This window comes from Myotis lucifugus, unplaced genomic scaffold (genome assembly GCF_000147115.1).
Source record: "Myotis lucifugus unplaced genomic scaffold, Myoluc2.0 scaffold_186, whole genome shotgun sequence".
In the NCBI taxonomy this organism is placed as follows: Eukaryota; Metazoa; Chordata; class Mammalia; order Chiroptera; family Vespertilionidae; genus Myotis; species Myotis lucifugus.
The window spans coordinates 227,538-253,232 of NW_005871234.1; the positions used below are offsets into that span (position 1 = coordinate 227,538).

The 25,695-nt window shown below is 57.1% G+C and overlaps 1 protein-coding gene across 1 annotated transcript in view; it reads left to right on the plus strand.

Moving 5' to 3' along the window:
- DYSF (dysferlin) overlaps positions 1–25,695 on the plus strand; it is a 200,418-nt gene that overhangs the window by 117,877 nt on the left and 56,846 nt on the right. Inside the window, exons 32-39 of the mRNA XM_006096805.3 lie at positions 3,539–3,632; positions 4,153–4,230; positions 12,350–12,531; positions 15,076–15,216; positions 16,017–16,046; positions 17,410–17,439; positions 23,421–23,462; positions 24,611–24,738. Coding sequence (XP_006096867.1) covers positions 3,539–3,632; positions 4,153–4,230; positions 12,350–12,531; positions 15,076–15,216; positions 16,017–16,046; positions 17,410–17,439; positions 23,421–23,462; positions 24,611–24,738 — 725 coding nt within the window. The remainder of the gene's footprint in view (positions 1–3,538; positions 3,633–4,152; positions 4,231–12,349; positions 12,532–15,075; positions 15,217–16,016; positions 16,047–17,409; positions 17,440–23,420; positions 23,463–24,610; positions 24,739–25,695) is intronic.

A 25,695-nucleotide genomic window follows, 5' to 3' on the forward strand; every position in this document is an offset into this window, starting at 1 on the left:
GAGGAACCCGAGCTTCGGGAGCTGAGCTTCCCTGAGGCACGCCAGCTCCCCTTCCCTGACCCACACCGTGTGTTCCAGGACGATTCTGACTCCCGGAGACTCCGTTCGAGGCCACGGCTGGGCTGGGAGGGAGAGCTGGCCTCCCCTCTGCTCCTGGGATCTGAGTGGATGCGTGGAGAGCTCAGGTCCCCCTGGGAGGGTCAGAAGACGTAAAGACGTTGGCCAGCTCTGAGGGTGGGGTTCTGCCCTGGGTGGGAAAGAGGGCAGCTGCAGGGCCCTGGTTAGTGGGTGTCCCGCAGCCCACCTCCTGTTCTCCCTGCTTCTTCCCAGCAAACTCCATCTGTCTCTGTGAGCAAGGGGGAGAGAGGAAGGAGGCAGGGCCACACTTGGGTGGCAGGTGGGTGGGGTGGGGATGGGAGAGGGCCTGTGGAGTGGCATGGCGGGGTGGTGGTCAGGGGCATTGGCAGTGGGCGCCTCCTCTGGGGGCAGGACAGATGGAGGAGCCCTGGCAGTGTGAGGGGCATTCCTGGAGGGAACACTGGTTTCTCCCTCTGAAGAATGGTCCTTCTCAGGGCCTGAGATACCTAGGCGAGCCTTCGTGGAGATCCCAGGGAGGGGGACACCCTTTCTGATCGCAGGCGGTGGCCCTGCCCTTGGACGGAGACCCAGAAAGTGCTGCCAAAGCCCCAGACAGAAGCCTTGGTGGGAGTGGTGCTGACGGAGGCGGCTGGGGGAGGCCCTCTAGAGGAGGTGTGAGGGGAGTGGGGATGTGCGCTGGCAGTGATCCGCGAGCAGGGAGGTCCCTGTAGGCACCTGGAGGGGGAGAAGGAATTCTGGGGCCTGTGTGCGGCCCAGTCGGCCTCGCTCCTTACGCTCGCCCCAGCTACCTACCTTTGGGGAGGAGGGGAGCACATGTGTGTTGCCAGGCTAAGGCGAAGGGGCTATAGAGTCCTGGACCTTCAGTCCCACCCCAAGTGGAACCTTCCCCCCTCCCCTCCCCCACTAAAGTGCACTGAGCTGCGTGTGCTATGCGTTGTTGCACCCGGGGGCTGGCCAAGCCATTTCCAGCGTCCTGATCTGCTTTCCTTGGCGTGCCTGCACCTCACGCCTGGGGTGGCCTGCTGGGCCCCCCAGGTCCAGCCCTATGCGCAGCCTCACAGACCCTGAAACTGGGAACGGTTAGCTGTTGGACTTGGTGCATGCTCTGGCGGGATGCCAGCACACAGCCAGGCCAGACGCCGCTCCTCGTGGGAATGCAGGATGCTTGGGGGCCACACCTGCCTGGGAGGGAGGATCCAGGCTTGCTGGCCTTTGGGTCTTTCTGTAGTAGCCTTCCCTGTCTGTAGTATGACACCCTCCCTCTTATCCTGCTCTCGTGGTGTGTGTGCGTGTGTGTGTGTGTGTGTGTGTGTGTGTTGAGAGACTGAGGGCTGTAGCTTCTGAAGTGTCCACTTTTCCAGCTCCCGGAATAATGTCGAACATCTATGGGATGTATGAATACCACCCCTAAGCACAGTTGCTAACTTCATAGTTTATGACTTAATCCCCCCTGTCCTGACTGTGCCCCATTTCTCTCATAGTAGCAAACATTTATGGAGCATTTATTATGTGTCAAGTGGTATGCTAAGAACATGTAATTTTTCTCCTTAATAATCACAGCAACTCTGAGACAGATACTGTAGGATTATCCCGAATTTACAGAGACTGGTTCAGAGAGGTTAAGCAACCTGCCCAAAGTCACACAGCCAGTAAATGGCAAGGTCAGAATTGGAACCCAAGTAATCTGGTTCCAGAGCTTGTGTTAAAGTTGTGGCCAAAAGAAGGGGGTCACTTCCTCTCTCTGTCAGAGAGGGGGGTGTCCTGTGGCGGGAGCTAGAGCCTGCCCAGGTGTAGTAGAACCTCGGTGTCCCCTGGGAGAGCCGATGAACACGTCCTTCCAGTATGCGTGTTTTATGGGCCTCCTTTCAGGATGGAGCAGAGGAAGACTGGCTTACCTTTCAGATGCATTTCTTTGTTGACCCCGAGTGACCAGGACAGGACTGGGCCGATCAATGGCTCTCCTGGCTAGGGAATAGCGTGAGCTTGGGATGGGAGCAGACGGGAACCTGGACCATCTTTGAGGAGCGTGACCGGCCTGGAGCTGAGGAGGGGTTTGAGGGAAATAAGCCCTGGTGTCAGATGGGAAGATGGGCCAGGTCATTGGGTCTGACCAGGACCATTCAGTAGTGAGAGCCACCGGAAGGTTTGGCTGGGGAGCCAGTGGTGACGGTGGTAATGACGCTGTGCTGGCTCTGGGTGTGGGCAGATCAGAAGTGGGAGGGTCAGCGCCCAGAGAGGCTTCTTGGACCAGGGGTCTGGGCGGGGGCCTGAGGGTGGGCGTGGTTTGGGGAGGGAGGCGCAGAAGTGGCCCTGTGCTTTGTATTTGGAGGCACTGGGGGACTGGGTAGCTTAGGGCCCCCTTAGGCTGAGATTCTTGGGAAATGTTTGCAGGTGGGGATCCCGGCTGCCCAGGAGAACGGCTCTGGGAAGTGGCCATTCCGGGTGGGCCTGGGTGGGGGATGAACAGGCCATCCACGGGGAGGCCAGGGCCTCCTTTCAAGGGTATGTGTGCTTGTATGCTAGCAAGAGGGACTGGGCCAGGAGCAGGTGTGGGAGAGGGGAGAGGGACTTAGAGAAATCTGCATGACAGCAGTAGGAGTGGACAGCGTGGGAGTGCTGCCCAGCTCTCCCCAGCCCCTCTGCTGAGCTCCTGGCTGAGGAAGGCTGGTGGGCCCGATGTCATAGAGAGCCCAGGCTGGGAGGCGGGGCTGGGTGTGAGTAGAGCATTTCCTCTTCTTGTATGGGCCTTGGTCCCTATTGGCTCACCAAGTCCCCCAAGCTACACAGAACCCCGATGAGTGGCGACAGGGTGGCGGAGGTGGCAAAGGGGCATCCCTGAATCAGGAGGTGGACATGGGGCCCAGGGCAGGTGGTTGATTTCCCAGTGGTTAGACCCCAGTGCTAATGAGGACAAGGGAAGGGGAATGACCATATAGCTTTAAGCACAGACTGGTTTCTGAGCCTCAGTGTAGACCCCCACTGCCTCCTGCTCTTGTCCCTGCCTCCGGTCTCAGCCTGAGCCCAGGAACCCAGGCTCAAGGGTGGACAGAGATGCTAGACCGGGCCCTCCAGACTTTGCCTCTTCTTAACTCATCCTGGTGGGCAGATCACCACTGGATTTTTCTGAAGATCCTCTTAAAGTCCCACCTTCTTCCAAACGCCAACCCTGTAGACTGGAACTACTCAAACTTCCATTCTGACTGGTCTGGTCTCCACTAGAGGGAGAAAAATTTCCCCGTGGACTTGACCTTGGAGTCTGTGGGCTGTAGGAGAGGTTGAGCCGCCCTAGGGTGAAGTTGGAGGCTGATGGCCCAGCTCTCAGCAGCCGAGGAGCGTTGTCTAGAGGTCTCCTGACCTGGGGACCGGGCCCTCTGGGTCAGCCTCCCTGTCACCCTCAGGCGTGGGGTGGAATCTGTCCTGACCAGCTCTGTGTCTCCAGGGCGGTGTGGTGGATGACAGGAGTGAGGATTCCCGGTCCGTCTCCACCTTGAGCTTTGGCGTGAACAGACCCACGATTTCCTGCATCTTCGACTGTAAGTGTCTCTATGGGGTGATATGATTGGGTGTGTGATCTTTCGTTTCTGTTTGAATGGGGCTGTATGTTCAGGTGTGTATGTGGGGCTGTGGAGAACGGAGTCTGTGTTCTTTTGGTGAGTCAGTGTCTTCTGGTGTGTGTGTGTGTGTGTGTGTGTGTGTGTGTGTGTCTGCACACGCACATGCCCGTCTAGGTATGGTGTGTCACCTCTAAGCTTCAAATCGGGCATTCAAGATCTGGTGCATTCTGGCTTCTCCTGTCATCCATTTAGCCTCCCCCCCTTCTCCTCCTCCTCTGTCCCCTCTCTCCAACTCTCGCCAGGCCCAAGGATACATCACTCAGGTGTCTACTGAGCTGTGGTCTGTTCTGACTTCTGCGGAGTGTGACCTGTGCCATTTCTATCGTTCAGCGCCTGTGCCTGCACCCTTCCCAGGGACAGACTCCACCTTTTCCTCTAACCCCGGCTCTCAGCCGCCTCCAGCCCCTCACTTGGCATCTCTGTTTCTCCCCTGGTGCAGACGGGAACCGCTACCATCTGCGCTGCTACATGTACCAGGCCCGGGACCTGCCTGCGATGGACAAGGACTCTTTCTCTGGTAGGTGGGGGGAAGGGAGGAGAGCCAGGGACCAGAGCTGAGAGCTGGGAACCGAGCCACGGGGCCTTCGGACCATGGGGCACAGGCCCAGGGCTGCTCCTGCAGGTGGGGGTGGTGCTTGCTGGGTTTGTGGAGGTGGCTGTTGTTGCCAAGGTCACTGTGGCTTCCTAGTTGTCAGGTGGCTGGCTAGACCCCTCTGTAGTGTTTGACTTTACTGACCATCCCCTCCTAAAAGCCCCTCTGGCCTTGACCCCCAGGATGCCCTCTCTCTAGGGTCTCCTGTAGCCTCCTCTTGCTCTACCTGCTCCTACCCAGGTGCTTCTCTGCCTTCTAAGCCTGGCGTTCCCAAGAGTATATCTGTATCCTCTTCTCTGGGCACTGGGGCCCCCGTCTTCCCAGCTTCAGTGACCACTCATGTCAGGGAAGCTTCTAGGTCTTCAGTTCCTAGAAGCCCCTTATGTCCAGCCACATCTTGGTCTCTCCTCTGGGATGCCTCAGAGGTACCTCAGTTCATCCTGTCCACACTGAACTTCCTATGACATTCCAGCCCTCGCCCCCCATCCTAGGCTTTCTGTGCATTTCCCACCTTGGTCCTGGTGTCCCATCAGCATGGAAACAGTCCGTCACCCCATCCTGTTGATTCTGAATCTTCCTCGAAAATGTCCCTCAGAACCGACCTTGTCTCTTTGTTTCTGGACACTCTGGTCATCTCCTGACCTCCCTGCTTCCTTCTGCACTGCCCCGGAAGGAGATCTGGTCATGTCACTCCCCCGATTTCAAATGTAGACACTGACAGATACATCCTCAGCTCTCCAGCCTGGCAGGCAACCCTTTTGTCATCTGACCGCATGGACCTTGCCAGTTTCAGTTTTCCCTGACTGCCCTCTATCCACTAGCTCTGGCCCCACCAACTTTTGTCATCTTTCTAGCCTTTGTCCCCAGTGTCCTCTCTGCCTAGAATGCATTCTTTCCCTATTGTTTACCCAGCGAACTCCTCCTCATCCTTCACGACCCAGCCCAGATGCCCTCTGACTCTTCCCCGAGCCGACATGGCTGTTCCTTTCTGACCACCCAGCACCTCTCTCAGAGCCCTGACCCGCTGCACAGGTGAATTGCCATCTGTCTCGGTCACATGCTTCCCCTGGTGACTGTGGGCTCCTCCAGGGGGGGCCTTGTCTTACCCTTGAGCCTGCAGCACTTCCTGTCTGAAGAACCGACACTTAATGCAGTGCTCACTATGCGCCCAGGCGCTCCACTGACATGATTTCATGTAACCCTTATAACTCTTGTGAAGTGGATATTTAACACTCTGTTTTATAGATAAAGAAACAGAGACTCAGATGGCTTAACTAATGGCTTGAGTTAAAATACCTGACAGGTGACATATCAGCCTCCAAAGGCTTGAGTAGCACCGAGCTCTGCTTTGAGAATGATTTGTTCACGGAATGGCCCTGCAGCTTAAAGCCACGTGCCTGTCCTCCCTCCCAGCCCCGCCCCTGCCCCTGCCCCTGCCCCACGGGGGACCTCTCTGGTTCCTCCTTCCCAGCAGCTGTGCCCCGCATCCCCTCCTCTCAGGGACTTGTTCTCCAGCCCCGGGCAGCCAGGCTCAGGGGCGGATAGAGCAATTTCTCCTCTGTGGCTTGGGTCCCGGGTCCCGGGTCCCGAGAGTGCCCTTTGCAAAGCATACGCAAAGCCAGCGGGCAGGGATTGCAGGCCAAGGGCGGGCAGCTGCAGCTCCCGGGGAAACTGTGCCAGGCGGCTTTCTGACACTTAGAACATACCCTGGGAAAAAAGAAGTGGACTAATTCACAACCTTGTTTCCTCTTCGTTTGGGGAGGATAGGAGAGGTGGGGGTGCAGGTGGCAGGTTTGTGTGAGGTGGGCGGGGGGGGGGTGGTGGGGCTCAGCGGGGAGGCCCTAGGTCTGGCGAGGACCCTGCAGGGAGGGAACTCCTCCAAGGAGCCCGCGCTAGGAGTCAGCGTGCACCTCTAGACAGCAGGCAGGCAGGCAGGCCGGCCTGCGTCAGCCTGGGACTGGCCTGCAGAGACGTCACACTTTCCATCCTAGCCCCACCCCCTCCCCCAAGTAAACATCCCTTGAGCGCTGAGGGCACTGCCCAGGGCTTCCTCAGAGGCCACTGGCTTCTGAATGAAAGGCCTGATTGAGCAGCTGCTGGAAAGGAAAACAGCAGCCAACACGGGTGAACCTATAAAACCCAGAGTGTTTATTTTCACTCCCAACCCCTAAACCAGAGCAATTTCTCCCCTGGAACTGACCCTGGGGCGGCTGGCGGCCGGGGCTGTGTATGGCCACCGGCTGGCATTTCTCAGAGGAAACTCCTGTGTGAATCCAGAGTGTCTGGGGCCGGGAGGGTCCAGTGCAAAGTCTGTCTCGCGTATGGTCTGGCCTGCCTGCCGGGGGTCTGGAACCCTCGGCCACTCTGACCGGCGGTGCCCTGGGCCTTGCCCCGCAGGGGTGGGCTCCAGTGGCCCCGAGCTGTGCTCCCGCCTGTCCCCTGTCTGTGGGCCTTGGGACTGCCTGGAGACCCGGCTGTGTCTGCTTCCTTCTCCCTGGCCGAGGGTTTGGGGGAACACACAGGAATTTCCCAGGAAACATTGGTCGAATAATAGTAAACTCAGTCAGGAAAGGGAGACTCGTGGAGATACTGCCGCCCAGGCTGCCCGAGGGCTTCGCCGTGGGGGCTGAGTGGACGTCCAGCACAATTCTCTGGACCACGGGAGGGGCACGTGTGGCCTGTGGTTATGGGTGTGTGGCCGTGTGGCGAGTGGGCATAGAAATGTAAAGTGAGGTTTAATGCAGATGACCTCTGTGATATTGGGCTGGGGCTGCCACTCCTGGGGGGCACCTGGAGAAGGCACTGGCTTTACTTTGGATGGAAAAGATGGAGCGGACTTAGGGCTCACATGTCCTCACACCAGACCTCCTGGGCAGCATCCCTTCCCCGGGAATTAGGGGGTGGGGGGCAGCTGTCTGCCTTTCCCAATTGTCCCCCACGGAATTCTGCTTTGCTCTCCCCCAGTTGGGTACCAACATTGCTGTGGTTTGAGGGAACCATAAGCTCTGCTTGCAGAACTGCCACCAAGACAGACGCTGTTTTGAGGTCACCGCAGTCCAGAGAATGGCCCTTAGCACGAGGGACCCAGAGACGGTCTCTGAGAGCCCCACAGGTAAGGGGGCTCCGGGGCCTGACCTGGCTGAACACGAGAGTGAGAGATGGTGAGCAGCCCCGGTGCCGGGGTGGCGTGTCTGTCAAGAAAAAAAGCTCCTGTGTCCTCTTTGCTGCCCTCGTGGTTCTGGGGGAGTCAGAGCCGTACCGGCGGGGAGGTCCTGGGGATGGTGCTGCGAGGCCCGTCTTCAGTGAGGGCTGATGACCTGCGGCTGCCCCACCATTGGGCAGCTCACTCTGTGGGGACCAGGGCTTTCGTCCCCCCCCCCAGATGCAGACCCTGTCCTGGGTGGGGCTGGGACATTCTTATGTTTGGGCTCCCTGTGTCTGGACTCCAGGCAGGGTCCACCCCCTCTTCTGAAGCACAGCGTTCAGGGAAGGCTGGCTCTGCTTGGGGGAATTTTCTAGTTGAGCTTAAGGAGCTGTTTTCCAAAGTGCATCGGAGGCTTGTGAAATGCTCCACTTACAAAGGGTTCCTGAGCAGGAGAGGCTGGGGAACGCTGCACACAGAGATTTACAGTGCGCCCTGGCCTTGAGGGGCTCCGCGGCGGCGGCCGCAGAAGGGGCCTGTGTGATTGTTTGAGAGAACGCACATTTCGAAGAACACATTTTGGGAGACGCTGATCTATCTACATAGGATTCAGTCCAAACTGCTCAGCGGGAATCCAGGACTGTGCGTGATCTGCCGCCTCCTCCTCCCTCCGCTGTCCCCCTGCTCTGAGCCCTCTTCTTCCTCCCCTTAACCAGATCAACTCCTTGCTGTTTCCCACGCGTCTGTGCTCTTTGGAGCCTTTGGTCACCTGTGCTGGGTGCCTCCGCACCCTCTTTTCCTTGGTCTGCCTTGGGAACTTCCACTTGTTGGAGATGCAGGGTAGGCGACCACCTGTGGGAAGACTGACTTAGTGTCACCAGGCCACACCCAGCACCCCCCGCCCCAGCACCTTATACGCCCGCCATTAAGTTGCACATCTCCTTGTATTGTAACCGTCGTTTAGTGACCACTTCTAACCGGTAGTCGTGATCTTAAGAGCCTGGACCGTGTCTCATTCATCTTCATATTCCTAGCCCCGTGCTTCCCTCCCACATGTGGTTAGTCAATCATTGTATACTGAATGAATGATGGATGACAAATAGCGCTGGAGTGAACATCTTTGTACATATAGGTTTTGGTTAATTTGGATGATGCCCAGGAATATGGGAAACGGGGTATAAACAGTGCTGTGTTTTCCTGGGCATGCTGCCCAATTGCTTTCCTGAAGAGCTGCTGAATTGCATCCAGCAATGAAGGGGAGCACACCTAGTTCATCAAACATGTGCCAACGCTGGGTTTTATAAATCTACACAATTTTTCTTAATTTTATAGCAAAAATACTGCTGTCTTACAGTTTTCATGTGCAGCGCCGTACTGTGACGAAGTCTGCTCTCTTAGGGACCCTTACCCTGTAAACATGGCAGCAGGAGCACTGGGCTGGGAGTCATGGTGTCCAGTCTGGGCCATGCGTGAGCACGGGCTAGTGACCTAGTCTTCCTGGGGCAAAGCTCCCGCTCTGGCAAGTGGGGTGATGCTACCTGCCCTGACCCCTATTCGGGTGCTCTGAGCTGGTTGGTGGAAGGCCCACGAGGAAAGCTTAGGGTATGGGGAACGCAGAAGTGTCCGCCCTGGAGCTCCAGGAGGGTCTGAGCGGCAGAACTGGGGTGCAGGACCCCAGGTCCAGAGAAGCATCACCTGCTTGGAGCCTCTCCTGGGGATGGAGTCCGGCAGGACCTTCTGTGATCAGGGCCGGAGCGTCCCAGGGCAGCTGTGGTCCTCAGGGAGCTCTAGTCCAGCCGCATTTTACCTCAGCTCTGGTGGCACTCTGGCTGGCCTGGTGGGTAAGGCCTGAGGGCTCGCGCCGGCCTCTCCTGTGGGAGTGGTGGCCCTTCAGAGAGCGCGGGGCTGGGCAGACAGGGAAGAGATGGCCCTCACCCCTCCTTCGCCTCTCCTTGGGATCTGCTCCTCCCTGCTCTGGGCTTTCCTGGAAGAGGGATGTGTCTGTGCGTCTGTCTGGCTTGCCTTCATCTGACCACCTTGCTTCAGCAACACCCACCCCCACTTGCTTCTTTTTTTTGGAGGGGCTGGCCCCTGTGGGGGGGAGAGGCCAGGCCCCAGCACACAGTAGCCCAGTGTCTGAGGCCCCAGGCCTCCAGGCCTGCTCTTTACAATGCCTTTGTTGTGTGTTTTTTCCTCCCATGGGCGGGCGGGGCGCGTGTGTGGGTCTGGGTGATTTTTGTTTGAAAGCCACCCCCGCCCGTCCCCCCGCGCTGAGCTCATTGCTGTGCTGATGGGCCTGCTGGAAGGAGCCGGCCTGCTCAGGGGCCAGCGTGGGGGGTGCTGCCAACACCAATACAGTGTGCACAGCCGCTACAATGTGCAATTGTGATCTTTGTGTAAACGCGGTCGGTCTGGGGCTCGCACGCTTATAAAAATAAAGCGTTGGGAAGCACAGGGGGTGGGAACAAAAGGGGCTTTTTCGCCGGCTCTCTAATATGGTTTTATTTATCGGAACGCTCCCTCTTTCCCTTACTGGAACCAGGGAGAGGTTCTCTGCCGAGCTTGGAGCTGATGGTATCACAGCCAGACGGTTTCATTAAATGCACAGACGCCGCTGGGCCCTGCCAGGGGCAGGAAGGGAAGGGCTCGGGCCGGCCCTGCCAGGCTGGTGCATGGAAGGGGGAGCCCCGTGCCAGGGAGGCTCCCACCACGTAGCGGTAGTGAGATGTGGTAGCCTTTCTCCCCTGCCAAGAGCCTCCTACTGCCCTCTTCTACCCCCAGAATCAGGTTCCAAACCAGTTTCCTGCGGGAAGTCCTCCAAGATTTATCCCATGGTGCCTTTGTGCCTGAGGCTGAGGAGCTCATCCAGGCTGGTGGCTGCCTCCTGTTAGCCAAACCTGTCCTTGTTCAGCCCACAGCTTCTGCCTCCTAACTTAGATCCTCTTCTCCCTTAAACCCGGCCCCGTGGCTGACAGCTAGAATCTTAGACCCTGCTCCCTCCATCCCATAATGGGAGTCCTCCCATTGCCCACCTCAACCTCCCCACCTCTTCTACTGTCACTCTCTGCCACCTCCTATGCAGTGGCCGTGGTGTGCCATTTGGTCTCCTTCAGGCCAAGTGTCCTCTCACCTCCCGTTTGTGGGGAAATTCTGTCTCCCCATCCCAGCCCCAGGATTGCAGGTGGACATCCCAGCACCCTTCTGAGGCCAGCAGGGCAGAGCCATTACTTCTGAAGCCCTTTTGAGGCCACGTGTGGGGTTAGGGACGGCATTGGTTCGACTGTGAGGTTCAGAGGGTGCGAGGTACTGCAGGATGGAGCAGGTGCGAAGGGGATAGGGCATGTGTTAGAGCATTTGGGCTCCACCTTCTCAATACATCTAGCACCCAGCTGCCAGCCTCCTGCCTCCCTAGACTTTGCTGTCACGTGCCCTCAGCATTTGGCATTTTTGAGTCTTATAAAACGTCAGCCAACTGGACCCCTCCCCCAGGCTGATGCCCTAATGGGAGAAGTTGGGGAGCCCCTTCTCCAGGCCCTCTGCTCCTCTCGTAAATTACACGCACTCGGTCTCATAGGCCCTTCTCTTGCATTGGTTTCCAAAGTGTGGCCCTGGGGGCCGATCAGTACCACCTGGGAACTTGTCAGAAATATAGATTCTCAGCCCCCAGCCCAGACCTGAAGCATGAGTCTCTGGGGTGGGACCCAGCCGCCTGTGTAAGCCTTCCAGGCGGTTCTGCTGCATGTTCACACTTGGAACCACTGCGCTAGAATCTTCTCTAGTGACTCCAACCTTCCCTGTGGGACTGGGCAGAGGGAGTGACTAGTGCAGTGATGGCGAACCTTTTGAGCTCGGCGTGTCAGCATTTTGAAAAACCCTAACTTAACTCTGGTGCCGTGTTACATATAGAAATTTTTTGATATTTGCAACCATAGTAAAACAAAGACATATTTTTGATATTTATTTTATATATTTAAATGCCATTTAACAAAGAAAAATCAACCAAAAAAATGAGTTCACGTGTCACCTCTGACACGCGTGTCATAGGTTCGCCATCACTGGACTAGTGGCTGGGTCCCAGGCCAGCATGGCTGGGGCCGGCGTGCGGGAGAGGAGTTTGGGGACAGTAGGAAGCTGCAGGGGCCTTAGGGTTCCTCTCACACCACCCACAGCTCTTGAGTCCACGTGCTTCTCTCTGGTGCCTTCCCGCCCATTTAAGCCACCACCATCTCTGCCCGGCCTCTTCCAGTAGCCTCTTACCTGGTCCCCCCGCACTCACTTCTACCCGCTCCGTGTGGCAGCCGGAGTGAGCTTGCTGAAATGCAGCCCTAGGCATGCCATGCTGATGGCACCGACATCTCTGTTCTACCCCCGCCCGCCCCCTTCCTCAAAGAAGCCAGGTCTCTTCCTCACACACTCGACTGCACCTTATCTCTAGTCTTCAAAGCACTGACCAAAATGGTAATTTTATGTTTGTTTGTATGAATCGTGGTTTTGATTCAATTGCATTTTCAGCCCCTAGCGGCCTCTAGCCCGGCATACAGAAGGCACTCAATAAATGCTTGTTGGATGACTGAATGAACTAATGAGTGAGCCATCCAGGGACTCACTTCTTCTAACTGGACCTTGCCCCCTGGGGATCAGCCCCAGAAGGAGCCCAGAAGGGGAAGTTCTCTGGGTTACTGTGCCCTCTTGCCTGGATCCAGGCTCCACTTCCCAGTGGTGGCCCACCCCGCCCGCTCCTGGAGGTCAGGGAGAGCCCGGGAAATGGGCGCCCACTTGACGCTGTAGCACCAGCCGGGCAGGCACAGCTCTGCTCCAGCTCTGTGGCCCGAGTGACTCCTGAGCAGCCCGTTCTCACGGTCTCTGCTGTGTCCTGTCTCCCGTCCCTTCCCCCGCCCACAGATCCCTACGCAATCGTCTCCTTCCTGCACCAGAGCCAGAAGACGGTGGTGGCGAAGAACACCCTGAACCCCACCTGGGACCAGACGCTCATCTTCTACGAGATCGAGATCTTCGGCGAGCCGGCCACCATCGCTGAGCAGCCGCCCAGCATCGTGGTGGAGCTGTACGACCAAGACACCTATGTGAGCCTCCTGCCTTCCTGCGTCCCCTCACTGCCCACTTCCTCCAGGGGCCCCGGGAGGGACGCTGCCGTGAGGAACGCTCCCCAAGCAGATGGGTGCCCCCTGAGGCTGGGACTGATGCCTCTGCCCTGGCCCCACAGACTGCAGCGTGGTCAGAACTATTTTCGAGGAACGAAAACGGGATTGCTAGCGCCCGTGCTGTGCCCACAGCAGAGAGAGGGGACAGGTCTGGAAAGGAAGGTGCTGGCTGTGGCTCACAAGCCGGGGTTTTCTCTGCCTCTAACTTGCTTACAGGGCCCCAGGCCAGTCCCTTCTCCTCATCAGCGTGCTGTGTTGACGCCACAGACATTTGTTAAGCACTTTGTGCTGGGCTGGGTGGCCCCTCACATTGGGGTCCCAGTCTAGGTGGGAGCCGAGACGCACCCACAGACAGAGAACCCTCCAGGGAGACAGTGGGTCCCTGAGTGCCACGTGGCTCTGAGGCATAGGCAGGCCCTCTAGCAGAGCTGCCCACAGCGTGTCCTTTGCTGATGGAAATGCGCTGGGAGCCACTAGCTACATGTGGCTGTTGAGCAGCTGAAATGTGGCTAATGCAGCTGAGAAACTGACTTTGGAATTTCATTTAGTTGGAAGTAATCAAGCTTTACATGTAAGTAGCCGCAGGTGGCTAGTGGCTCCCGTATTGGGCAGCACGGCTGAGGGAGGGTGCACTGTGGGCTGGATGTGCAGAAGCCTGTGGGGAAGATGCAGCTCTGGAGGAAATGTGGGATCGGGTGTGGGTGTTGGGAGGAGGCAGCCTTGGGGTGAGTGGGAGACCGAGGAGAGAGGAGGGCAGGCGGGGAAGGAAGAGAACAGAGAATGAGGCCAGGGGAGCAGGGGAGTGACAGGTCACAGTGATGTTTTAAAAAGAGGAGAGATGAGAGAGACTATGTCAGCTGATGGGGCATGTGGCAAAGAGGTCACCTCCGAGGTTGGGAACAGCAGTGTGATGAAAGGGGAGGAGGCAGGTTTTGAAAATGTTTCCAGAAAGAGTTGCCATGACCGGATGTCAGGTGTCCTGGGAGGGTGTGGAGATGGGGGTGGGGAAGGTGAAGCTGTTTGGGGTGCCTCCAGGTGGTGGGGGCCAGCTGGCAGTGGGCAGTGCAGACCTGGGCTGGGGAGTCAGCCTTCGAGCTCTTCCTTTGGAAAGAAAAGCTGGCTCTTTGGGAGTGGGGTGTGCGGATGAGCAACTGGAGTCTATTTGGGATTGTTGGGAGAAGAGCACAGGGCCTGGAGCCTTTGCAGCAGGAGGAGGGAGGTAGGAGGACCAGGAAGGTCCTGGGCTGAAGGAGCAGGTGCAGCCATGACCTCTTCTGGGTGGGTGGGCTCCAGGGACCTGGGGGAGAGCAGGGGCTGTGCTCATTGTTAATATAGTCAAGCTAGTCCGTACTGTGGCACACACCCTGAGCTCCTGCTGTCCTGGCTGCCCGAGCTCTGCACGGATTCCCCTACCCCAGCCTCTCTGTGACCCATCGGTAGGACAATACCTGCCCAGAGGAGACTTCAGGAGCCTTCCCAGGGCTGGGGCTGGCGTCCACTCTGAGTGGTTGCTGCTGGACTGTCATTTGATGATCTGGGCATTTATGCAGCAGCTGGTGGCTACCCCAGAATGGCTCTCTGGGGTGTCCCCCGCAGGGAGGTGACTGCACTCCAGTCCTGTTCTGGGTTTCTCCAGAGGAGGGCCTTGAGCAAATCGCCAGGGCTTGTGAGGGCTGCAGCACCAGCTGGCTGAGACCCACGTTCTGTGCCCTCCCTCTGCCCTTGGGAAAGCTGACCACAGGCCAGCGAGGTCACGGAGGCTGAGCTTGGGCAGGGCTGTGGGTCATGGCTAATCAGGGTAGAGGGCAGCATGGCTGGAACCGGCCCATGCAAAGGCCAGCGGTGAGAGACCAGCCAGGACCAGCAGGCTGGAGTTTAGGGTGTGCCAGGAGGGAAAGACAGGGCAGGAGAGGTGAGCAGGCTCCAGGAGGGGGCCTTCCGTCCCAGGGGAAGAGTTTGGACTCTCTCCTCTAGGCAGTGGGGAGCCATGGAAAGTGCCCGAGCAAAGGACGAAACATCATTTCAGCAAGACTCATATAATTCGATGAGTGTGATCAGTTTCTCTACCTGGAAGGTGGTAGAATTTAAAGGTGAAATGAACAGGAGAAACAAAAGTCCTTGGAACTATCAAATGCCTCGTCTGTGAGGGCATCAGGGAAATGCCAGGATCCCGCCACTCTGGTCTCTAATTGGCTCAGGGCTTGATTAAATTAAAACAAGGCCCTGCTAGTTGGACATGCAGAGGCTCTTCCTCCCCCACCGTGACGGGAATTCACATCTAGCAGCAGTGACCAGGGCCACTGCATGTTGTTCTCGAATCCTTTTAAGGGGGCAGAACTCACCATTCAGCGCCAGGGGCTGCCCTTTAGGGTTCTGGAGGCCCAGATGTGGGTCTGACGATCCTTCTGAGGCCATCAGGGCCCTGGGCTGGGGATGCTGACTCTTCTTTCTCCACTCCCTGTCCAGGGTGCAGACGAGTTTATGGGACGCTGCATCTGTCAGCCGAGTCTGGACCGGATGCCCCGGCTGGCCTGGTTCCCCCTGACTCGGGGAAGCCAGCCGGCAGGTGAGCTGCTGGCCTCTTTTGAGCTCATCCAGAGAGAGAAGGTGAGGCTGGGCCATGTCCAGATTTAGGAGGCGGGGAGTACCTGGTGGAGGAGTGGGGGCGGGGGGTGGACACAGGCAGGATCAGCCTGTGGAAGGCAGGGGGCTGCCGAGCCATCCTCTCCCTCCACCGGGGGCCTGACAGTGGGGAGCACTGCAGGGAAGTCAGGCCTCCTGCTGAGACGGGTCTCAGCCATCTTTTCTGAACCCCAATACAGGACACGCTCTAACTGTGGGGTCCAATGCTGGAATCTCTGAGTCCTCTGGCCATTGGATGTATTTCCCCAGGGTCATATCCTGAGGTTGTTTCTGGTTGGGGCGCAGGGCCTTAATTGTGATGGTGGTGGTGGTGGTGGTGGTGGTAGACTCCAAGGACAGGGAAGGGCAAGCCCCCTGTTCCAGCGCTGATGTGCCACAGCCCAGCTGTGATCCCGGACCAGCCCCTTCCCTGCTGTAAAGTAGGGGGTTGGCATTAGAACCAAATCATCAAACTTGCTCTTAGTGTGATGTGAACCCCAATGTATTAGCCAGATAGAAGTGGGGCTGCTCCAGGTGAAGTGTCTGGAGATGGAAACAGCCTATGCCAGCCTGGTTCCCGTGCACCCTGCCTCCAACTCCCAGGCAGCTCTGAGGGACCCCAGGCCTCCGAGGAAGAGAGCGTGCAGACCCCTGGACTGTCTGATCACTGGCATATGCCACGAGTGTCGTTTAGTGGTTGGCGATGGCTTTGCCTGGCCAGGGCAGAAGGGAAGGTGAGGGGCCTGAGTGACAAGCACCTGAGCGAGCTCTTTTCTTCCCTCTAGCCGGCCATCCACCACATTCCTGGCTTTGAGGTAAGTCTGGCTCTCAGCTTTTCTTCTTCAAACTCCCTGCTGGCCTCCCTGTGTTTGTAGCTCTGTGCTTTGCTAGCACGGGCAGCAGGCAGAGGAGGGCCCAGTGGGGCCACAGGGGTGGGGTGGATGGGGGGCCGGGGTCTTGGCCCAGCTCAGGCCTTTCCTGCCCGTCTTCCCTGAGAAGATCACACTCTCAGACTGAAGGGACCTCACGATCAGCCAGCCCAGTGCCTCTTAGCCTGGTTGCAGGTTAGAATCCTTGCGAAGCCTTCAAAATCCCGGGCGCTCAGGCCCCACCCCAGACCAAAGGAAGCAGGATCTTTCCGGTGTGGCCCAGGCATTGGTGGTTTTCAAAGCCACGCGGGGGATTTCAGTGTGCAGCCAGGGCTGAGAGCCATCGACTAGCCAGGTGGTTCCCTGCGCGGCATCACGGGGATGCTGTGGGAAGTACTTCTTGGGTCCCGCTGCGAACCTACTGACGCAGACGTGCAGGGGCCGCGCGCAGCTGCTCACAAGCCTGCGGAGGGTTCTGGTTTAGACCGTAGTTCCCAGCCCACGGTGCCCACCCTGACGTGACCGTGACCGGGAGAAGGAGGCGAGGCTCCCTTGTCCCGCTCTCCTTCTTCCTGGGCGTCACGGTCATGCAGACCTTTCGCTGTGGTGCCCAGGCTAATTGGCTTCTCAAAATACTACTCTTGGCCGGGCTCAGCTGCAGCTTTGGGACGTGGTCAGCGGGGCTCTGTTTGGATGCCTCCCCCTTAGAGGCAGCCCGTACAATTTGCAGACAGCTCTTACCATGCAGACCCTCCTGCCCCCTGTCCTCCCTCCACCTTTTGCTTCATCCCCCCTCCCCCTTCTCTCGCTCCCCATTCCTCTCCTGTCAAGTCCAAGCTCCTGATCTCAGTCTGCCAGACCCTGGGGGACTCGTTGTTTCTTCTTGGCTCCCCAAGTTCACGTGCTCGGGTAGGAGCAGCAGCTCCAGGACCTGAGGCCTGTCTGCTTCCTGGGCTGCCGCACAGGCCCGGGCCCTTCCCACCACCTGTTTGCCATTTTCCTTTCCCCTGTCTGTCACTTCCGGACATGCCTGGGCTCTAGGCTTATGTTTTGGCCCCCTCTCCTACCAGTTCCTTGGGATCAACGTCCATCACACCTTCTTTCTCAGGGACCACATGGAGGGCGTGGCTAGAAGCACATGGCACTTGCGGGGGATGGGAGGTGGTCCCTGTTGGCTCCTCTTAGGTGATGTCTGGTGTGCTGATCTCTGCCCAGCCTAGTGCGCTTTGTCACTGATGGCGAACTTTTATCCCCCCTCTCTCCTCTTTCACCATCTCCTGGATGTGGATCGTCCCATGATGTGGTCCAGGTACAGGATACATCACGGATCCTGGAAGAGGTGAGGTAGACCCTCGTGGCTGTGGCGGTTGCTGGGGGGTGGAGGGGTGGGCAGAGACAGAGGGGAGGTCAAGGCCATCTTCCGGACACGTGCTTTGGAGCCTTCATTCCCCTCACTCTGTGTGGATCCAGGGCTGCCTGGGGTGAGTCCTGGAGTGATTCTGGCCTCAGAGGACTGGCTGTCCTGTTGAAGGTCAGATTCATCTAGATCTCATGGTTGGCAGTATGCAGTCTCATCTGGCCGAGAATCAGGTGGCATGTTTTCAAGAAGAAAATGTTCATAAGAGGCCAGAGTAGGCAAGGAAGCCTTTCTGGTGGAGGTGGCATCAGCCAGGCATTGTTGCAGGAAGAAGGTGGGAAACCTGCCTTTGGCCCAAGGGGACAAGCACCAGTTTAGGGCCTGAATGGTTCGGGGCCTGGATGGCTGAGGGGCTAGGTGGGTTGGGGACTCCTGGTTCTAGAAGAAGTTTGGGGTTTGTCCTTTGCCATGAGGATGAGGAGTGCATTCCCTATGGCTTCCTGCACATCTGGGAGCGGGTCCTCATGAATGAGTCGGGCAGAGGCCTGGGCGGAGAGGCAGGAAGGAGAGCCCTGGTCAGATGGGGGTTGGGCAGAAGGCAGCTACTTCCTGCCGTCAGGGAATCCCCAGGCAGGGAGCGAACACCATTTGACATTTGCAGTGCAATTTGGACTTGAAGTGCAGGGTCAGGATGTGGGATCTGCAGGCCCCGCGCCCCTTACCTCACTTCCTTTTGCTCCCAGACCGAGGTGGGGTCCGCCAAATGAGCTGGCCGTAATTGCGCCTGACAGGCAGCCTCCTGCTCTTGGCTGCAGTTGGAAAGACTGCCGATTTGGAAAGGGGAGCAGAGTCCTGTCCAGGGAAGCAGCACGGAGCCCTCTCTCAATTGAGAGCATTCTGTGGCCAAAACCCACAGCCTGCTCCAAAGAAGACCCAGCCCAGGGATGCGTTATTAAAAAAAAGTTAAAATCCTTAATAACTAACTGGATCTGTAATATATAACAGGGAAGGCTCAGATTCCGAGAGCGAGGATCAGGCTGTGGTCTCCTCGTCAGGAAGCAAAGCCAGATTTGCAGCTTTTGGGCCAGACCCCAAAGAGGGCCAAGTGTCCTGCTGCCGGGCCGGCCCCAGAGCGAGGGGGGCGGTGGGTCACCAGGGCCAGGCGAGAGCAAGTCCTGTGGAGTGTAGAGTGGGGGGTGGGGGGCAGGGGGCACAGGGCTGGGCTAGCCATCACGTTCAGAGGATCTGGGGCCCCTGAGGATAAATGGAGTAACAACTCACCCAGGGAACCACCCCAAAAGATGACCTGGTGACCCCCTCATCCCCAGGGCCCGTAGCTCATCCACTTCCCCTGCTCTCGAAGGCTAAGCCTCATGCCAAGTCCCGAGTCCTGTTTGGTTTTAAGAATCCTTTGGTACTGGGTGGAGGCAGGGGTCCTGCCGCCGCCGCTGTTTCTGCAGGAAGCTTTACGACTTTGCAGGGTTAATCTGTCTGCGTGAGCTCAGCTCTTGCCTTGTATCCCCTGTTCAGTCCCATCTAGGTCTCAGCCTGATCCCTGTGAGGATCGCTCCAGGAGCCCGTGGGGCTGTGATAAGCCAGGCCAGGGGCTTAGATTCTTAGAGCAGAGAGGGCAGATGGGTGGTTAGCAAGTTGTCTGGCTGGGGGGAGACCAGCTAGGAGGCTTCGGTGACTCTAGGATGGTTTAAAAATGGTCCCTCCGGTGGCGAGTGCCTTGAGGCCAGCGCAGCCCAAGGCTGCGTGGGAGACAGTGTCTGTGAATGAGCTGAAACGCCATCTGTCTGCGCTGAGGGCTCCCAGAGCAGATGGAGGACAGTGGGGGTGGCTTCCTGGAAGAGGTGACACCGAGCTTGCTTCTGAAGCACAGACTGGCAGGTGGGGGCGGGAGTGCAGGTGTCAGTGCTTTGGGCTGGAGGCTGTCATCACTAGGGGCCAGTTTGTTGGGTGAGATTTCTCTCTCCCCAGGCTTTACGCCCATCCAGAGGGTCCCTTTCCGGGGCTCTTGGCAGGGAAGGAGAACTGTGGCGTCCTGCGGTTGAGACTTGGGTGACGCCTGGGAGGCCTGGGTCGTTGCAGAGAGCATGGGTGGAGGAGGGCATCTCTCCTGGCTCCCCAGCCTGTTTGTGTCGCCGGCTGTTTCCCCTCTTCTGAGCCCTGCTCGCCTTCCCCTCTTCCCGCTCTCCCTTCGAGTTTCCCTCTGCCTCCGTTTGCTCCTTGGCCCTGGCTCCCTCTCTCCCTCCTTCTCCCGCCTCTTCTGAGCCCTCTGTCTCGTTTCTTTTCCTTTTTGTCTGGAGAACAAAGGCAGTCCGTGCTGCCAAGGGGAATGAGTTCAAAGAAACTGCAATTTTAGATTTCCTGAGAACTGGAGAGTGTGCACATGCACGTTGGAGTGTGTGCGAGTGTGTACACTCGCATGAACACACACACACACACACACACACACACACGTGCACGCACACGCGGCAGGAGAGGGGCTGGCTGACTCCTTCCTAACTGGGGCTGGGATGTGGCATGTGCCGAGGAAGACCCACCTGAGGCCTGAGGCGGGAGCAGGGGCTGAGGTCCTGACCACTGAAGCGGGTGTGGGACTGGTGCCCTTGGCTCTGCTTCTGCCCTGCTCCGCGGAGGGGATGCCCTGGTAGGAGAGACCGCATGCTCTGTGGCTGTTTTCAGGAGGCTCAGGGTCCAACCAGATGTTACTCCCTCAGCCCTTCCAAATCCAGGCGATGGGGTATGGCGAGGTCCTCTCCTGCACCCCCAAATCCACTAGGAGAAAAACTTTGGTATTTTGCAATCAAGAAAATAAACCCAGTGGTCCCCCATCCCCCATCCCCCCCCCAAGGCCTTAATGTAAAACACTGTTTTTCCTCCCAAGTGTAATTAGAGCAACATGTTGTTCCTAACGAGCTGGGTGGGGCAGGCAGACAATGGAGCCCTCCCAGCCGCCTGGCTGCCCCTGCCTGGAGCTCCCTGAGGAACCAGGATCTGAATGTCTACAGGTCCCCTGACTGTACCCCTTTGGGTGAGATGGGAGTCTATGGGCTACTGGTGGTGGGACTGACCTAGGTGGCTGGGTGGGCTTGCCAACATGTCCCCCGGCCCTAGGAATGAGGGTCTGTCTAGTGTGGTGGCTCCTAGGACGGGGGGAGGAAGTCCCCCTGTTGATTCAGGGCCTGGGCTAACCTGTACTGGACTGACCAGCAGGATGGCTAGACTAAAGGGGCATTCAGGTGGACTCTGCTCTGATGGGGAGAGAGCCAAAAGCCCGCACCCCTGTAGAGGCCCATTAGCAGAGCAGCCTCAGGTCTGCCCTGCATTCAGGGTTGGGTGGGGAGGGTGGCCAAGGAAGGGCTTGGTCAAGTGTTGCTGTATCTAATGAGGCTTATATCCTAAGGCTGCCCCGAGGTCTGTGTCCCTCAGGGTCCCCTGTCACACACAGGACAGTGAATCAGGATGTCCTGGTGGCACTTTCCGTCTACACCCACCCCTGCCTGCCAGTGCTGATGTGCGTCCCCAGTTCTGATAGGGCCACTGCAGCCCACCCTGTGGAGAGTCACTGCCTGGAGAGAGGTGGTGCCTCAGGTTGGCCGGACTAGAGAACAGCTGAGAAACTCGTGCACAGAGCTGCCACCTGGCCGGGCCACAGGACTCTCACGTGAGACGTCAGAAACCTGTTAGGATCTTGGGAAACTGGACACAAGGTCACTTAGAATTCAAAGAAGTCAGAAAGCAGGCTTATAAGAAGTTTCTGGAGCGGTTGGGGAGGCTCTCTGGGGGCTGGAGAGCTTGCACTGGGCCCTGAAAGATGTCATAGGCTCAGAAGGAGGGTAAGGGAAACCCATTCAAACCGCGGGAGCCATCAGCAGGCCCAGGGGAGGGAAGGCCTGGTGAAGACCCAAGGATCGGGCTGGAGCAGACAAGGAGGGGAGAGTATGCTGGAGCCAGTTCTTCATTCACACATCCACCCACCCACTTACCCCTCTGTCCCCACTCCTTCCCTCCCTTCAGCTATCTATTCATAACCCTTTATTTATGGGACAGGGGATTCAGCTGCGGTCCCTGTGTGCAGAATAGCTGGTTTAACCGGGGACACAGACAAATGAACACATAGGGATGGCACAGGATGGTGTGTCTTTCAATTGGAGAGGATCAAGTTGCTATGGGAGCCATGGGGGTGCTTAAGTTAGGCTCAGGCCCTTCAGGGAAGATTTAATGGAGACCTAAAGCCGAGTAGGAGGTAGCCAGATGAAGTGGGCAGAGAGCATCCTGACAGAAGGACCAGAGCTGCAGGCCTCACAGGCAAAGACAGCATGGTGTCTCCTGGAACCTGCCAGGGCAGGCACTGAGCATGTTCACGGTGGTGGCTTATCTCTCTGAGGGCTTGGAAGGGAAAGTTATCTGGTGAGAGGTGAGACAGGAGAAGTCAAGGGCTAGAAGATGAGGGGTCTTGGAGGCCACGTCAAGGAGTTTGGACTTCATCCTGAGTGGGTGGGGAACCTCTGATGGGTCTTAAACAGAGTGACATTCTTAGGTCGTGCCTCCTGGCTGCAGAGCACAGCATACCTTTGTTGCAGGGAGTAGATGTGCAAAACCAGGTGCAAGACCACTTGGCAGGATGCTGGCGAATCCAGGCAAGAGGGGCGGTGACCCCAGCTGAGGAAAGAAGACAGGTGGATGCACATGCAAGAGATTTAGGGGACAGAATCGCCAAGGCTAGGCGACGAGGGGAGGAGAGCTGAGGATGGCATGGGACTCTGTGGCCGGTTGTTGAGTGGATGGTGGGGTGGGTTTCTGACATGACATTTAAAAAGAGCGGGTTTTGGTGGGGAAGGTAGGGAATCCACTTTTGGGTAAGTTCAGTGTGAGAGGCCAGTGGGACACAAGGATGAACTGAGCAAAAGAGATTGGGACCGTGGGTCTAGAATTTAGCAGAGATGTTTGGGAGCAGAAAGCCTGGGAGACGACTGGGCAGAGGAGGGGACTCAACAAGCAGAGGGTAGGGGTGGAGGGCCAGTGTGGGACCAGAGAGATGGTTTTAGAAAGGAGGCGGAGATCAGCTGGGCACCTGCTGCTGAGTGAGCGACGACAGAAAGGAGCTGGTGAGGTATGGCCTCTGGGTCAGTTACGAGCAGGTCGTTATTAACTTTGGGGATAGAAGTTTTCAGGGAGAGGATGCAGGGAGCCAAGCTGAAATGCACTGGGCAGAGGGCTGCATGGAACTGAGAGGCAGTGGATGGGTGCAGTCCTTCTCAGGAAGAGAGAGAGGAGAGGGAGGCTGCTGGAGAGGACACAGAGCAGGGTGGATCTGATGGACCGGCTTTAAATGAGGAAGGAAAAGATTTAGCAGAGCCCTAACCGGTTTGGCTCAGTGGGTAGAGCGTCAGCCTGTGGACTGAAGGGTCCCAGGTTCGATTCCGGTCAAGGGCATGTACCTTGGTTGCGGCACATCCCCAGTAGTGGGTGTGCAGGAGGCAGCTGATCAATGTTTCTCTCTCATCGATGTTTCTAAGTCTCTATCCCTCTCCCTTCCTCTCTGTAAAAAAATCAATAAAATATATTTAAAAAAAGATTTAGCAGATAGTGGGGAAAACTGGGGGGGACGGGGGGGGGGGGCTGGGTTAAGGAGCCAGAGAGTGTTTAGGCGTAGAAGCTCCGTGATAACCTAACCAGTATGCACAGCGAGGAGGGGGCACAGAGGGCCAATATGGCAGCTTGCAGGCCTGGTGGAAGGGGGGCCTACAGCGGCAGGGGGCCTGGGGAGTGGCAACAAATGACAGGGAGCAAGGATGTTCTGGGACCCCGGGGGACAGCGAGGTGGATGGAGATGAGCTGGCCTTGGGATGCGGATGGTGGCCTCGTGCGGAGGAAGCTGCTCTATAGACACACTCTAACCACTGTCTTTGCTTGTCTCTCCCTGCTGCCTCTGCCGGCCTGGCGCTCCACAGCTGTGTGCACCTGCCTTCTTCCTCCAGGGCCTCCTCCAAACGGTACTGGAGTCTACCCTTCTCGAGGTTCTGGTTCCCTGGCCACCTCTGTAAATAGGTTCCTGGAAATGGGGAGCCTGGTCCTCAGCATATAGAGAGGAATGCCATCGACTGGAGCTCAAGGGAGCCTGAAGGAAAGATGCAACATGGAAGTGAGGGACAGGAAGGGATCAAAGGGACACTGTCCAGAGTTGGGGGCCTAGAGAAGAATGTCTGGGAGGAAATACATGAATGAGCTTTCCTGGGTGATTTTGGGAGAATGTTGCAACCATGTGAGAAAGGCTTATCTTTCTGTCTCCCCACCCAGGGCAGCTTGGGCGTGGTTCCCTCTCTGACACCTTCTTTTTGCCCCTTTGCATCTTGGGCTTTTGGCCCTGGGCCCACATTGGACTGGGCATCACCCTCAAGCAGGCCACAAACAGGCCAGGAGCAGGCCTTCAGGCCTCACCCTTCCCTTAATGAGGCAACCCTTGATGTGCAGTCGCTGCAGCTGGTGGCTTGGAGTGCCAACGGTGGGCACTCAGCCAGGTGTCCCCATAGCAGCCAGGCCATTGTGGTGGCCATCCAGGCCCTGCCTGCCCCTGCCAGGGGCACCATTCATGCAGACTGTGATGTGCACAGCAGTCCCTGGAGTTGTGCCCCGTGGCAGCCCTGCACATCACCGCCCCCTCCTCCTGATGGCATCTGTCTTCCGCCACCCTAAAAATGCAGGTGCTCCCTACATCGTCGTCTGCATTGTGGGTCTGCAGGAAACCGGTGAATGTCTTCACGTTGTGCCCTGGTGACATAGGGACAATTATGAAGCCAGTGTTCTGAGAGATGCTTTCGGTGGCTCACATCTCTTCAAGCCACCCTGGGAGATCAAGGTTAATGGTAAAAACCAAGGTTGGGTGGCACCAAACAGCAATACAGGAACCAGAGTCACCACTATCTATGAAGCACTTCCTATGTGCCAGACACTCTCTATATTTGTTCTCCACCTGAATTCTCACAGCAACTTTGAAGGGTATTATAATCCCAGATCTTCCCATGAGGGTATGAGTCACAAAGGTTGGGTAATGTGCCCGAGGTCAGACAGCTAGGAAGCGGCACGATGGGCATGAGAACCAAGGTCTGGTCTGATTCTAGACATGAGCTCCTTGCCACTGCAGGCCAGGGAGCATGGCAGCGTGGCTGTGCCATTGGGCCGGAGTGACAGCGGGGGCTGGCTGCGAAGGCTGAGGCTGGAGCGAGCTGGTGTGTTTCTCCTGCTGCTCCAAGGACCCGTGTCAGAGCATCTGTAGGTGGATGCACTGTCCTCTGAGACAGGACCCAGAGCAAGTGGCTTGGAGAATGAATCCAATCATTCCACCGTTTATTAAATGAGATCAGACGAGGCAAGCTCTGTAAAGTGCCCAGCAGAGCCCTTTTAATTATAGTGAACATTTCCCGAGGGTCGGGAACTCCATGTGTGGACGTGCAGGTTGTGCACTGCGCAAGGGCACTGTGTCCAAGGAGGGGCAATTTCCAGGGCAGACACCGTAGATTTGTATTTATTATAACAAGTTTCCAGTAGGTGGCAGTAGAGTGTCTTGTTCTAATAAACGAGTGAGGTATGATGATTTTCGGACGTGGATGTAAAGGTCTTTAAGAAAGAGACATCTTTCTCTAATTGTCACAAGGGTGCCACGTGGGCTAGCAGTCCGACTATTGAGAGTTTACATGAATCAGACACTATTCTAAATGTTGTTTTAACTTCTTCAAGCTTCACACGAACCTTTAGAGGTTGATACCTTTTAATACCATGTCATAGATGTAAAAAAAAAATGAGCCATAGAGAGGTGAAAGAACTTACTTAACTCAGTGAGTGGTGGAGCCAGGATTCATACCCAGAGCCTGTGTTCCAACCACTGTGAGACGGGGTAGTTGCTTAATCCATGGTGGTACCTGCTTCCCTTGCCCCATCTGCTTCCCCATATAATTCTTCGTGATCATTGGGATTCCTGCCCACGTCTTTTTGGCAAACCCTTAGAAGGTCAAAGTTGACATAAGCTGTGCTCAACTCTGGTCTGTGGTGGTGAAGGAGCCTCCCCAGCAGTGCCCTTTGGTGCCTGTAGATGACGGGCATTTACATACCTTTCTCCTGCTGGGACATACTCTGACTCCCAGTGTAAGTGCTCTGTCCTCACAGCAGACGGTAGGAGAGCGGTGTACGGGCTGACAGTGTCTGGTGTGGTATGGGATAGGGATGGTACTC